This window comes from Magnolia sinica, chromosome 4 (assembly GCF_029962835.1).
Source record: "Magnolia sinica isolate HGM2019 chromosome 4, MsV1, whole genome shotgun sequence".
NCBI classification, from domain to species: domain Eukaryota; kingdom Viridiplantae; phylum Streptophyta; class Magnoliopsida; order Magnoliales; family Magnoliaceae; genus Magnolia; species Magnolia sinica.
In genome coordinates, this window is record NC_080576.1 from 8,420,201 (window position 1) to 8,435,757 (window position 15,557).

A 15,557-nucleotide genomic window follows, 5' to 3' on the forward strand; every position below is an offset into this window, starting at 1 on the left:
GGTTTGCAGGTGCCGCAGCAGCACCCAGATACGGCAAGAGAGAGAGAGAGAGAGAGAGAGAGAGAGAGAGAGAGTTGTACCTGTGTTAGTAGGAACAACCCCCCAATTCCCAGCACCATGTTCTTAAATGTGAGAGACCAAGATAATATCTTCTTTAGGTGTCCAAGGGCCCTTCTTCATACCCATTTTGTAACAGCAAGGTGGTCGACCCATGATGCCTTCTCTTCCTCTTCTTGGGTTTTCTTTCTTATTCCTTCTCTTCTAAGGGTTTTTTTTTTTTTTTCTTTTTTTTTTCTTGAGCTAGATCTCAACAATTGACTCTCTCACACTCACTCCTTCTCTCTTTTAAGAGTAAAGAGGGATTTGGATTAAAAGCCTCACGGTAGTAGAGCTTGGGGGGGTGGGCGGTGGCAGGGGCGGCAACAGTTGGGCGAGAGAGAAGATTAGGGTTTTTTTTTTTTTTTTTTTTTTTTGTTTTTGTTTTTGTTTTTGTTTTAAAGTTATATTTGGATCAAAGGTTTGGATCTAATGTTCAGATCAACGGTTCGGATCAATGGTTCAGATCTACAGTTCAGATCAACGGTTCGGTTCAATTCTACAGGGCCCTAAACCAAAACCGATCCATATCCAATGGTTCTTGAAATTTTGGAACCAGAACCGAAATTGGTACTGTCTAGAATCGGACCAAACCGGACCGATCCAACGGTTCCAGTTTCGATCTGGTTCCACAGTTCTACCGTTCGATGTGCACCCGTGCTGAGAGCATGTTGAAAAGAGGGTGGGTAAAAGGTGGTATTTACCATCGTTAATTTCTCTTATTTTACTCACAATCAGGAAAATGGAAGCAGATTGGCTGGTGTACCACACACTAGCTATATAGAACATATAGCAGATTGGATGGAAAATAAACATTATGGTGGGCCCTATGAATTTTTTAACGGTGAAAATCATTATCCCGCTGCTATTTGTGATGTAGTCCATTTGATCTTTCGATATGATTCATTTTTTAGACAATGCTCTGAAATTATCTCGAAAAATGGATGAATGGTGTTGATATAATAAATACATCACTGTGGGGCCACGTAACTTTGATCTCATTTGAACCGTTCGTACAACTCAGAGCTCGAGGAGCGTCAGCGCTCGTCTTCGCAGGACACGTACCTACGTCAGCTATATAGCTGGTGTGTGGTTCCTTCCGAAATGCCCTCATCATCATCTTTCCCTGTTTAAAGAGAGCGAGAGAAAGGGAAGGAGATTCCCTATTTAAAGAGAGTGAGAGAAAGGGGGAGAGAGAGAGAGAGAGTCGTACATTGAGAATGGAGAAAAGCCCACATACAGGAAAATCTATCAGATGCAAAGGTATCCCATCTCTCTCTTCTCCTCTTAAAACATCAAACTCCTCTTTTCCTTGTAATAACTGATTGTATCTCTATTTCAATTGAATAAAAACCACAGCTGCAGTTAGTAGAAATGCAGGAGAACCTCTACAAATAGAGGAAATTGAAGTAGCTCCACCAAAAAATTGGCAAGTCCGGATCAAGATCATATGCACATCTCTATGCCACTCTGACATAACCTTTTGGAAATTGAAAGTATGACAACCAAACTCAAAACACCCATTTCATAATTTCTCTTAATTTCAATTATTATTACCTTAATCTCATCATCTACTCTATATAATTCTCTTTTTGTTTTTGATATTTTACTTCTGAATTTAGGACGCTCCTGGCTTTTTCCCCAGGATTTTCGGCCACGAAGCAGCTGGGTAATTACAGATCTCTACTTCTGTCACACGTGTTTTGTTAACACGTGCACTTGATCCACCCGTTCATCAGGTGGTCTTGCAATCAGTGTGTGGTGGATAATCGATTAGGTTGGTCCACTGAATGGCTGGGCACATATATAACCTTCATGTGTACCCACCTGATCGGTGGACTGCCCCTTTTTTTGGGTACTGCACATTAAAAGTACGGCCGACCTGATGAACGGCCTGGATTTCTGCATGTGGTGGGTCATGACGTATTGAAAGATGTAAATACTTGTCTGGCTCTGGCAGGGTGGTAGAGAGTGTAGGAGAGAAGGTGGTGGAAGTATCAGAAGGGGATGTTGTCATTCCGGTATTCATGGCGAATTGCCGAGAGTGTATAGACTGCAAGTCGGAGAAGAGCAACTTTTGTTCAAATATCCCTCGAGAGGGCCCACCTGAGACACTAAGTGATGGACGGTCCATATTCATCGATTCAAAAGGGGAGATTATAAACAATTGGCTCTATATATCGAGTTTTAGTGAATATACTGTGGTGGATGTCGCTCATTTAGTGAAAATCGATGCCGAAATCGCACCGGAGAAGGCATGCTTGCTCAGCTGTGGTGTATCAACGGGTAACAGCAGAAAACCCACATTCTTTGTATAATCCTTCCTAGTTGTAGAATATACACCGAGACTTGTGCGTATAGTTTTCTACTGCCAAAATGGTGCACGTGTGTTTCGATCGGGACCGTCCAATTGATGGGATCCACCAAATTCGTGGTGATTGGATGTTCGTGAACATTCGATGAGCAGCTGCTTCTGAATTGTTCATGAAATTACAGCCAAAAGTCTTTTTATTGCAATCTAATGTTACTGGAATAGTGGGTCATCCAAGAAGTGGGCCATTGATTGGATGGTCCTGATTGCTGGGCACGTGGCGCGGATTGGCAAGTAGAGATGGTCACACACCGAATATAAGTGTAAGGTTTATACACGTGTTAGGCGTGTTTGCATTCTGCAGGAGTTGGAGCTGCTTGGAAAGTGGCAAGAGTGGAAGTGGGGTCCACCGTGGCAATTTTCGGATTGGGAGCTGTGGGACTTGCGGTATGTTTTGCTGTTTTCCCTTTATGTTGGGAATTTTACAAAATTCAACCTAATTAATATTTATTTACATTTCAGTACATTTTTCGAAAAATATTCATACAAATTACGTCACTAATGGATATAAATTTAGCATTCCACATCTCCGTTTCAAATGTGTCAGTGGTTTGGGTGGGCCGTTGGTAGTTTGGGTGCGTCCACCATAATAATGTTCATGTTCACGTAAAATCCACTCTGACTACCGGGTGTGTCATTCCATGTTAACGCAAGGGCCTAAAAATCTGCCATACCTATGATTCAGGTTGACCACGTGATTGGAAAGAGTGTGGTATAACACTCACCCTAAAAACTGTTTTCATTGTTGTGGCCCATGTGAATTTGGAATGGTTATGATTTTGGAAAGGAAAGTTTAAATTTTTGTGTGGAATCTAACAGTTGGAGTAGATTTCATATTATTATTATTATCAGGTGGGCCCTGTAAAAATCAAGGGCAAACATCTATTATCTCCTTATTTGTTTTCCTCTGTGTGGCCCACCATAATCAGAGCTTAGTGTGGTTTTTATTTCTGGCTTATTATGGGACTAAATATCCAATGGATAGAGTGAATCTTATATAAACATTATGTTACGCCTATTAAAATCAAGAGTAGGCATTCCAGCCATTTTTTTGTAAACAATTGTTGGAATGGAGTGTTCGTGCTTGATTTGTTGGGAGGTCCATTGTGACTTATATATGAATTCCATTTCCCATTTCGACTATTAGATGTGTGCTCGTAGCTTAGGCCCAAAGTAAAATAAAAATAAAACAAGTTAGCTTATAATTAGGTAGGTCATATCAAAGAAAACAATTGGAAAAGAGACGTCCCCTCGATTTTTTCTGGCGACGCAAGATTATAAGAAATCCATTCTATCCATTAGATTCCATACCAATTTAGGCCCAGAGGCCCGTCCATGAGTTGCGTGGGCCATGCAAGGAAAGCAATTTGGATTGCCATTGTTGCCCAACACATAGTTTCTAATCATTTGGTCCACCTTAATCATTAATGGGATTAATTTTAGGACATTGGCATAATATAATGTGGCACACTTGATGGGCGAGGTGAATATTATATAAACATCATGTTGAGGCTCATCTAAGTAGCTAATCCATTTACTGCCCACCTGCCCAACACCGACCGTTAAACAAATGAATTAGAAGTTAGTAGAATAATAATTATATTGATTAATGAGATAGGTTTTTGAATATTATTTTTAAATATCTTATTAATAAGCTAGTTTCTTTTTTCCTTTTTTATTGTAAAATTCTTTCTTTTTTTTTTAAAAAAATTTTCATTTTATTTTTTGCGAATTTAAAAATTACCTAATTAATATGGAGTTTTCATCATGTACATTTTTTGAAAAGCCACCTCATTGGCTAGCATGGACCCACCATGATGTGTATGTAAAATCTACCCCTATCAACTAGTATGTCACCCCATGGTAGGCTAAGGACTCAAAAATCAACTCCATTTATTATTCATGTGGACCACATGATTAAAAATAGTGTACATGACAATGGTCGCCGACCAAACTATTTCCATTAGTGTGGCCCAAATGAATCACAGATGCATATGATTTTTGGACAACATGCTTAAATTTTTGTATGCAATATAATGTTTGGATTGAGTTTATATATATATGATCACAGTGGGCCTTGAAAAAAAAAAATCAAGGGTGGATCTCACTCTCCCAACTATTTCACGTGGTCCACCAAAATCACAGCTAGCCTATTATTTATTTTCTCTGAGATAATACAGGACTAAATATCTAATGGTAGCTCAATCATATTCAAGATACACGGCCATACAATTTCATTTTTTTAAACAATCTCTTTGCCTAATTGAGGAGGCTGGAACTTGATTTTTGGATGGGCCCACTGTGATGTGTATGCAAAATCCACTCTAATTATTAGATGTATACCCTTATTTTAGGCCAATATCCAAAAGTGAGAGAGAGAGAGAGAGAGAGAGAGAGAGAGAGAGAGATAGATTGGGATGAATTCACACGTGTTGACTTGTAATTCACACGCGTTAAAGAAAATGGCTGGGAGGACATTCACCCTTGGTTTTTATAGGGCTCACTATCCCATAAAAATTTTGGCCCGAGGCCTAAAAATCAGGCATGTTCATGATTTATGTGGTTACTTAAATAGTTTTGACAGCGATCAGTAACACATTGGGCCATTGGATAATTATATCTATTAATGAATAGATTTTTGAAAACCTTTCCAACAAAATACCAAAATGTGAAATCCATATTAATTGGACACATGGTAGACCATGTGAGAACTTCTTGATAACTCATCACATACGTGATGTGAGCTCAAAATATGAACAGTCCATGGAATGCAGCACCCTATGTAATCCCTAGGACCCAACTTTTACCCAATCCAAAACTTTGGTGGGCCATGGAAAAAGAAAACAATTTCCTTCCTTAATTTTCATCTCTCCTTACTAAGGCCCCCCAAAGTTTTAGATCAAATGAAAATTTGTCCCTGGTAGGTTCATGGGGTGCTGCTTCACATGGACCGTCTGAATTTTTGGCCTATGACACATGTGCAAAGGTGTGCATGTTGAGCTCATGGGAGCTTCCCATGAGGTTGAGCTGTGTTGGCCCACCGTGATGAGTGTTGAACATCAACACCGTGCATTTGATGGGTCCCCTTTAAATTATGGGATATCCCAAAAATCACCCGTATACAGAACTCAGGTGGGCCATACCATCTAAAATCATGTAAAGACATCCCTAAAACATATAAAAGAACTTGGTGGGGCCCACCTGAAATTTGGATGCATCTGAAACTTGGTCTGATCTCTCATCCAACTGGGACACACATAATAGATGAGCTGGATTTGTGAACCACATCTCGGTGGGCCCAACAAATGATTATGAATGTTTTAATGGAGGGTAACCCCTCTCAACTTTTGTATGTGGTATGGGCCACACTAGTAATGGATTGAATTGATTTTTAAGCCCCAGGCCCACCATGGAATGGTGCATCTGACTGATGAGGTTACTTTTCGACACACATCACGGTGGGACCCACACAACTCGACCTCATGGGAAGTTCCCATGAGCTCGACCGCATAGAACCTTCCCCTGCCGACCACACTAGTAATGGATTGAATTGATTTTTAATCCCTAGGCCCACCATGGAATGGTGCATCTGACTGATGGGGTAACTTTTGGCCACCCCCCCCCCCCCCCCCCCCCCCCATATATGGAAATGATACTACGAGGTCGAGCTGTGTGGGCCCCACCGTGATGGGTCTTGCGTACCATTAGCCTCAAATGCATGGAAACTCCATTGTTTCTCATAGCGTGACCCATTAGAATTTTGTTTCCACTTCATATTTTACACTAATGTACTGGCATGCGCTGGTGTAAGGGATGGATAAGACGGGTTTCCCACAAATATCGCTGTACCCACCATGTAGGAGCTACCTGTTGGAAACGGATTGGCTACTCACCCTGCCACCCGGTGGCTGGTGGTTGGTGCTCTGTGGGCCCACCATGATGTGTGTTTCATCCATTTTTACGGATCATTTTAGTGCTTGATCCCAAAAACGAAAGAGATATAAATCTCAAGTGGACCACATTACAGGAAAACAATAGTGATTGGACATCCACCATTAAAATCCTCCTAAGGACCACTGTACTGTTTATTTGACATCCAATCTTTTGATTAGGTCATACAGGCTGAGATGAAGGTTAAAAAAACAAATATCATCTTGATCCAAAACTTTTATGGTACCCAAAAGGTTTTTAATGGTCTACGCTCATTCAACACTGTTTCCTCTAATGTGGTCGACTTGAGATTGGGATATATCTCATTTTTGGTCTCATATCATAAAATGATATGAAAAAAATAGATGGACGGCATGGATGAAACACATACATCATGGTGGGCCCACAGAGCACCGACCAGCAGCCATTGTCTTGTGGCAGGGGGAGTAGTAGCCAATCCGTTTCCCTACCTGTTGGTCCGTGGGCCCACTAATTTTAAGAATCAATGCAAGCTGCCATGGAAAACCCATGTCGTCACACGGGAGGGTTATGTGGACGTGAAAAAAAGAGATCCTATCAACTTGCCTTCCTGAGGCCCACCTTGATTTTTATATGCCATCCAAACCATTCATGAGCTTATTCCAACATAGATGAACACAAAAAACAAATATTAACCTGATCCAAAGAATCTGTGCCCCAGAAAGGTTTTCAGCGGTGGTTGATCAATCCCCACTGTTTCCTGTGGCATGGCCCACTTGAATTTTGGATCTACCTCATTTTTGGCCCATATCGTGATATGAGCTGGATGGACGAAATGGATGTCATCCAGACATCGCGATGGGGCCCCACGTAGCTTCTCCCTTCCTGTAGGCATTTGGCGTCCCTAACTCACACAAGTAACACTGGTTTCACGTGACAGGTTGCGCAGGGAGCAAAACTCTGTGGAGCGTCCAAAATTATCGGTGTAGATTTAAACCCTGAAAAATTCGAGATCGGTAAGCTATTCTTCGAATGCCCTTGTTTTGATCAGTACCGTCCATCGAGTAAAATGACCCCCCACGTCATGTGTACTCGACATCTGAGCCACAAAAAAAAAGGGTCCACCTTCAAGGACATTGGCTGCAAAAACTGAGGCTGATCCACACATCAAATGGCTATCTGTTATTTTCTTCGGCGTGGCGCATCTGATGAATGGATCAGTTTGATCCTTCGGCGGGACTATCTTCAAGGTGGGACGTCCTTTTTGACAGCTCGGATGTTGTGTGCACGTGGCACGTTAGCCGAATGGCCGTGCATGATTCAAGACGCAGCACACGAGCCAATCTCCCAATGCGTATATAGCTAGTCCGTTTATCCAATGGATCACCCATACATGGAAATATCGAACGGTTCAGAAAAAATTGCTAATGGCCGATATGAAGATACACGTGTGAGCTGCCTGAGGACTGGACCGGCCTAATATGATGATCTTTACAGCACTGGCCACCTTATGAAGTGCTCGGATGTCCTACACACGTGCCATCATGGCACGTGTGATACATGTAATGGTACAAACGGAGAGGGGCCATGTGGGCTAGCAGACCTGAGACCTCTCATAGAAACGAAAATGCTGGCGCATGTGGCGTGCTTACCTCTAACACAAGGGGAAAGACTTTATGTGCATGAGATCCACACCATCCATCAGGTTTGTCACCATTTGTTTGAGACTGATCCCACAAATCAGAATGATGCAAAATTCATTTGGGCCACACCAGTGGATACAATGCAAAATCATGGCTAAAGTCTATTAATCATGTGCTGTGGTCCATTTTAAAATGGAATAGTGTGATTTTTGGCGAATTCTTTCATCTTGGTGAGATCTATCGGATGAATGGATTGGATGACATATACACACTATAGAGGATCCACACACAACTAACAGCAGGCGTCCCATCCCCAACTGTTATCTGCAGCGTAGGCTACTCCCAGCTGAGGTTCAGCCCTTCAGCGTACGTTGTTATTCCACCCTCTGACAACTCCAGCTTACATAGCAGTGGTTGTTTGGCAGCTAACGGGCTGTGCGGAAAAACCACGTTCAAGTAACTTATCCTTATTTATAGTTATTAAATTGAAGTGATAAAGTAACTTTAAATTTTTAAAAAAAATCATAAACTAAACTTATTTCAAGTAAATTAAATCCAAACTGGCCATAAAGGAGGCTTTTTTAACTAATTTGGTAAGCACAGTTGCAAAAGTAACTTATTTGCTAAAAGCTACTTATCTCAATAAGTTTGCTGTTTTGTTTTTAAAAAAAAAACTTTTCCATTTATCTCTTTCTCACCCTTCGTGTTAAGGGAGGCTTGCTCTCACCGGCCATATCAGAGGAGGCCCCACGTGATGTACGGTTATATGGAAGGTGAGGCTCACACAATGGACAGTCCACATCAAAGGTGAGCCTACATGATGGATGTCCCCATGTTAATGTGGACTTTCACAATGGATTATCCACATCAAAGGTCGGCTTATAATGATAAATACCCCCCCACATCCATAGCAAGCTAGTATGATTAACGACTCACTTCAAAGGTGGAGCCTACACGATGGACAATCTACATCAAAGGTGAGCTCCACATGATGGACAATGGACATTGAAGCTGGGCCCCACATCATGATGGCTGGATGATCCACATTAAAGGTTGGCCCCTAATAATGAATAGCCTACATCCAAGGTTAGCCCCACATGATGGGCAACTCACATTGAAGGCGGGGCCCACATGATGGACAATCCACATGAAAGGTGTGCTCCGCATGATGCCAAGAAATAATGGTGGGCCCCACATGATGGATGATCCACGTCAAGGTGGGCCCCACATGATGGATGGTCTACTTCAAAGGCCAGCCTAATGATGAGTGACCCCTATTCAAGGCAGGCCATGCATGATGGACATCCCACATGGGAGGTGGCCCATTTGATTGACGGTCCACATCAAAGGTGGGCTCCACATGATGGGCGATGAATATTGAAGATGTACTCCACATAGACAATAACATTGGTTGTGGCCACATATGATGGATGACAAAGATCAAAGGTGGGCCCTACCTAATGAATGGTGTACATTAAAGGTTGACCCTTAACGATGAAGGTAGCGCCCACACAATTAATGATCCACATCAAAAGTTAGCCCCACATGATGGATGGTGGATGTGAGGGGATCAAACAAACTCGAGAAATAATTACTCATAATGTTAGAAAGCAAACAAGGTTTTTCTAGTTTTAGATGGTAAGTATGCTGTTTAGTGAACATGCTAATCTATCGAGGAGAAACCAAGATGCGCTCGTAGAGCATAAGCAGCTCATCTAAAGTAACTTCTACAACTTAGAACACCCCGTATAAATATCCTTCTTTAGTTGAAAGGTAGGAAGTTTTCCAATCTTTCTTTTTATTTTTTCAATAAACATTATTGGAGCCTTCAGGTGAGGTTGAGGGTGAACTCAAGCTTAATACCACCTCAAGGTTTTATCCTAAGGCCCAACCCAAGTCAAACCCAACTTAAGGTATTGAATACTCAAGCCTAACAAGAGCCGAAGCAAGCTCAACTCAAGGGCAAACAGAACTTGAGAATTTATTACTATTATTATTAATTTTTATTAAAGAATTTGAGATTCATTAATAATTTTTCATATATATATTTTGATGGTATTTATGTATTGTGGAAATAAACAAAATTAAATTGAATTTACTTCTAAGTATATATGTTTTAACACAAAAATAAAAACACACATCATAGATAATCGTCTTTCAGTTGGACATTGTTCTTTCTCCTTCTATGATATCTGCGACTAGTACACGTTACAACTGCATAATCTAGTCTTAATTCTTTCCAAATGCAGGAAAGAAATTAGGAGTCACTGATTTCATTAATCCAGCAGAATATGGTGATAAACCCATCAGCAAGGTCATTTTTTTATCCTACTGTCTTAAATTAATCTCCCAATAAACCAATTTCGTAACTGATTTTTCTAAAAACAATATTCCAATTTCTCAAATTTTCATTTTATATTTATGATATGATCAGGTGATTAAAGAAATGACAGATGGAGGTGCGGACTACTGCTTTGAGTGTGTAGGATTGGCCTCCCTGATCAGCGACGCATTCGCCAGCTGCCGAAAGGTTAGTTGTGACCATCCAATCAATAAATCTGCACCATCCATTCAGTCACAGACCACGCTTCGTGACCCACCAATTGAAGTTGGCATCAAGTGGATGATCCAAATTGAAAATTAGACCTATGTTCTTACATTTACAATATTCATTATTTGTTTTTAGGCTATGGATCAAGCAGTTAGAATCATTCACTCATAATCTAGTCTTTTGCAAAAGGCAACCCTCAAGGTTGGATGTCATACACACATGAAAGGTTGGAAGTTATTCCCTGGGTGGTCCATTACTTGTGGTCCAACGGTTCCTATACTGTGTAAATTAAAATATAGTGTAACTAGCTGAATGTGGGGCCTACCATGATGTGTTTATGGCACCTAATCCGATACATAGTTACCTCACCATGAAAGTGGGATGCCCAAAAAAAATCAAGCTGATCTAATCATCAGGTGGGCCAAACGATAAAAACAAGGGAGAATCACCCAAATCAAGTGGATTTTATATAAGTTTTATAAGAATAGGAATTTATTTTACATGGATATGAATAAGTTCCGTAGTCTAATATCTGAGGATCCAGCCTCAATATTGTATACACATAAAGGGTTGGGGTAAATACAAGAGAAGCATGAGAATATTTTAATTTGTTGGTATTGTAGGGTTGGGGTAAAACAGTCATTCTAGGTGTGGAACTGCAACCCATATCTATCAGCCCGACCGAGATTCTACATGGAAAGAGCATCATAGGTTCGTATTTTGGAGGGATCAAAGCTAAGGACGACATTCCACTCTTGATAAAACGGTACAAGGACAAGGTGATTTATTTCACATATTAGTTCTGATTCAAGGAATTTATCTTATTTATTTATTATTAATTTTTTACATGTGCACCATTCACATATCATGGTACATTTGCTACCGACATGGCCCCTTGGACCGGTGAACATTTTCACCAAAGGCATCGACATTACAGGTGTGGGAGATTAAATCTTTCATTCCCATGAATACATAGTTTAGATTTTCTGGCGTAAAAATTAAGCCTAACGCCTCAGTTGGGCACAACGCCGACAATTTAAAATGGTTAATTACCATCGCTTTCCTTTGTATAATTTGGCCCACATGGGTAGTGAAATTGCCAGATTTTTCTGTATCCAAAGATTTACTTGATTTCTAACTAGATGGAAAGCTTAGCATGTGTGCCAGTGTGCGGATGGGCAGGGCACTACACTCATGGAATAGCAAACCTCTACAATTGGCCAGGTGTTCGGCCCCTATAGCGCCAGTGCTTGGGATCTAAATGTGGCCCGGTCCTATAGAGCCATTGCTTCATATCTTGAACTTAGCTCAATGACTTGAAATCTAGGCTTGATGTCACAAATGCACACAGATGAATCAAGCAAACAGATTATACCAAATGCACAATCAAGTCCAATCACAAATATTCTCAATTTAATGCGAAAATTTTTTTATGATTAAAAAAAAAAATCATGTACAAAGTGACAGTGATAAACTATAAAAGCAAGAAATTATAAGAAATAAAGACTATCAGATTCAAATAAACCTCGAATCTCTCCAAGCTATGCATTTGAAACTCTTAAAAATTAATTTAGAAAGCTTAGAACATCTCTCTATGTACTCAAATCCCGATTATACCCATATATATAGCCTCTATGAGAATCACAATCGAAATTGGAAACAAGTCCCGTACTTACACAATTCTGCGCATGCACTTGATAGCACCTTCGATGGGACTCTGATGGCATCGAGAAAACATCAAAACATTCTAGCAAGAAAGCATAAAAATTTTGAATTTTTCTGATGGCATCGAGCACTGTCGACGGCATCCACACACTCTATTACTCACAGATTTAAGACATCAACAACAATGGGCTGGTTGTGGGCCACTGAATAATCCGGCCCAACTTGATGACATAGTTCAATAATCAATTAGGCTATTATTATAATAATAAAATATGCAAGGCTAGCCTTTGATCATTCTTTTCCTTACAAGGCTAGCCCAAGGCCACGTCCAACACTTACTAGCCCTAGCTCATGCGCACTACCACACCTAACATAGATGTTACATATTCGGACCGTATAAGGATAACGTGGTGTATGGTTTTGCTCTTGTGCAGGAGCTTCATTTGGATGAGTTCATAACACATGAAGTGGGATTCAAAGACATAAACAAAGCTTTCGATTTGCTGATCCAAGGGAAGAGCATCCGTTGTATGATATGGATGGACATATGATTGGTGGGCCATGTATTAATTCCTTTTTTTTCGATCAAGGAGAAGAAACACTACAAATAAAAGAATTGTATGGATGGACGGATAATTGGGGGGCCACATATTTGCGTAGCATCATCACTTGACCAGATAAAGGAGACCTTTGAAGTATGGTCCATCCATAGTGGACACAACAGGCCAGTAATCTGGACGACTAAACCATGGGCGACTAGTTCTTCTACTCTACTTAAAGAAGTGGGCCATGTATCACATGGTTCCTCACAATAAAAGTTCCCATTGCTCTAAAGATCCATTTCTTCACCTAAGTGATTTATTACCATGATTAAAAGTAAATCTTTTGAGAGCTCATTGGATCATCTATCTCATCTCATGACTTTTCAAACACAATGATTTCTCCAACCTAACAAATCTACATATTATAATAAGATACAATAGGACTCTCTAGCAGTTGGATTTAAGCATTTTCCAGTAAAAACCTAACAAATTAAAGAGTTGAAATAATTAAACTGAGCTTTTATTTGTTGTCTTTCAAGCATGCAAAGTGAGATTTGTCATATAAATATTTTGATCAATGGAAGATGGCCCATATTTAAATTCTAAAGTCCCAATGTATCACATTCCAAGACATTGGGATGTATTTGAGCAAGCCTCTAAAGGCACCACCATGGAACTAAATGATAGTTGGGAAATGATACAAAATATAGGGTAAACCACTGATCAGATGAATGAGGAGCAAGTGGTCCCCACGGCTAATATTCTTCAGCCTAAAATTCTTACCATCCATTCATCAAACTAGCAAAAAGAATGCAATTGGTTGAGAACATGATAACCGACGGTCTACATTCAATATACGAGTAAGACCAGATTTTGGGGTGGGACGATGCACCATGGGCCACGGGTCTTACATCAATGCATGCTTGATAAACGTGTGTCGTTAGGGCATAGACCCAAAAATAAGGTAGATCCAAAACTCAAGTGGGACGCACAACAGGAAGTAGTGACGATTGAATGTTCACCGTTGAAATATCTGTGAGGCCACATAAGTTTTGGATCTGGCTAATATTTTTGTGTTTTCAGTTCAGTTCAGTAGTAATGACCTCATGAACGGTATGGATGGGACATGAACTTCACGGTGGACCCAGGGAGGTTTCAGTGGAAGGCATTTCCCACCCCGTTGTTTGGCTCACTTGAGTCTTGGATCTGTCTCATGACCTCATGATATATATATATATATATATATATATATATATGGATGAAGTGGGTTGAATTTCTTACCAGCATCGCAGCAGCCCCACCTAACTTCTCGTCTCAGGAAGTTCCTGCAAAAGCCAGGCAATCCCCGAGGGAAACGGATTGGCTACTCCTCCTGCCACCACCCTGGTGGCTGATGGTCGGTGCTTGTGGGCCACCATGATGTATGTGTTTCATCCATTCCGTTGTTTCATCCATTCCGTTCATACATTTTTAAAGATCATTTTATGGCTTGATACCAAGAATTAGAAGTAGATAAATCTCAGGTGGACCACACCACATGAAAATAATAGTGATTGTATATTCACCATTAAAATCCTCTTAAGGCTCATTGTACTGTTTCTTTGACATCCAATACGTTGATTAGGTCATACAGACCCAGATGAAGGGAAAAAATCAAGATAAGCTTGATCCAAAAGTTTTATGGCCCCCAAAAAGTTTTTATTGGTCGACATTCATTCAACACTCTTTCAGTAATGTGGTTCATTAAGATTTGGATATGCCTCATTTTTTCTTTATAACCATAAAATGATATACAAAAATATATGGACGGCATGGATGAAACAAATACATCATGGTGAGGCCCACAGAGCACCGACCACCAGCCATTGGCAGCTGGCAGGTGGAGTTTCCATCCCCGAGCGATTGCACATTTTCCCTTTTCGATAATCTAGAGCATTGGTGATAGATCTAAGCAAATGGTCATGGCCCAAGGTTGACACTGATGGATGGTTAGGATCGTCCAATGAGTTTCGCTTTGGACAATGGAAAAGTCATCGTTGGAATCTTTCCAAATAGCTGTTGTTTGGCAGCATAATGCAACTGGGGATTGCCAATCCAGGGGGTTTCCAATCCCCTCTTTGAGGGGGTTTGTAATCCAAGGTGAGAGCTTGGATTACACCTAAAATCATTTGAATAGTTGCAGGTATAAATGTATGTCACTGTACACTATCATTCTACTGGGCACATGGCCCACTAACGATGATCAGCACTGTTCAAACATTGTTCATGTAGATCAGCACCGTCCAAATATTGTCCAGCACCGTCCAAACATTGTCCATATCAATCAACGATTAAAAATCGTTGGTTAGTCACTCAGACATGATCTTGTGCTTGCGGTCCATCTAAGACTTGGAATTTCATCACTTTTAGACAAAACAGATATTTTAGCGGGCTTATCACAACCATAGTGTCAAAAATTATATATGTCACTAATTGGGGATATTAAAGTTGATTTAGTAATTAAAATCAAACCCCTGTAAATATACCATGTATAGGTATTTTTGAATTAAAGTTGATTCACACTCAAGGGTGCAAACCATGGCCCAAGGTTGACACTGATGGATGGTTAGGATCGTCCAATGAGTTTCGCTTTGGACAATGGAAAAGTCATCGTTGGAATCTTTCCAAATAGCTTGTACTTCTGTCACGAGCTGCCCATTGCGCCCAATAATTGAATAGAGATATTCTCCGAATCTGACCTTAAAAAACTTTGTGGTTCTCAAGTTGAATCAGTTGGACCA

General features: G+C 40.5%; 1 protein-coding gene across 2 annotated transcripts; it reads left to right on the forward strand.

Moving 5' to 3' along the window:
- Positions 1-1,230: 1,230 nt before the first annotated feature.
- Positions 1,231-12,897, forward strand: LOC131242342 (alcohol dehydrogenase-like 7). Of its 2 annotated transcripts, XM_058240928.1 has the most exons (10): positions 1,231-1,359; positions 1,456-1,592; positions 1,719-1,765; positions 2,057-2,382; positions 2,772-2,854; positions 7,317-7,392; positions 10,269-10,333; positions 10,454-10,549; positions 11,194-11,349; positions 12,670-12,897. In XM_058240928.1, the coding sequence occupies exons 1-10, from the start codon at positions 1,317-1,319 to the stop codon at positions 12,784-12,786; spliced, it is 1,146 nt and encodes a 381-aa protein (XP_058096911.1). In that variant the 5' UTR covers positions 1,231-1,316; the 3' UTR covers positions 12,787-12,897. The 2 variants fall into 2 exon arrangements, with proteins under 2 accessions (XP_058096911.1, XP_058096912.1); XM_058240929.1 differs by lacking the exon at positions 11,194-11,349.
- Positions 12,898-15,557: the final 2,660 nt, after the last annotated feature.

What these genes read in the sequence shown, in the direction of transcription:
- LOC131242342 (XM_058240928.1), top strand. Translation starts at nt 1,317, where the DNA reads ATGGAGAAAAGCCCACATACAGGAAAATCTATCAGATGCAAAG. An exon ending in AAAATCTATCAGATGCAAAG is followed by an intron (nt 1,360 to 1,455) that starts GTATCCCATCTC and finishes TAAAAACCACAG; the next exon opens with CTGCAGTTAGTAGAAATGCA. An exon ending in TTCGGCCACGAAGCAGCTGG is followed by an intron (nt 1,766 to 2,056) that starts GTAATTACAGAT and finishes TGGCTCTGGCAG; the next exon opens with GGTGGTAGAGAGTGTAGGAG.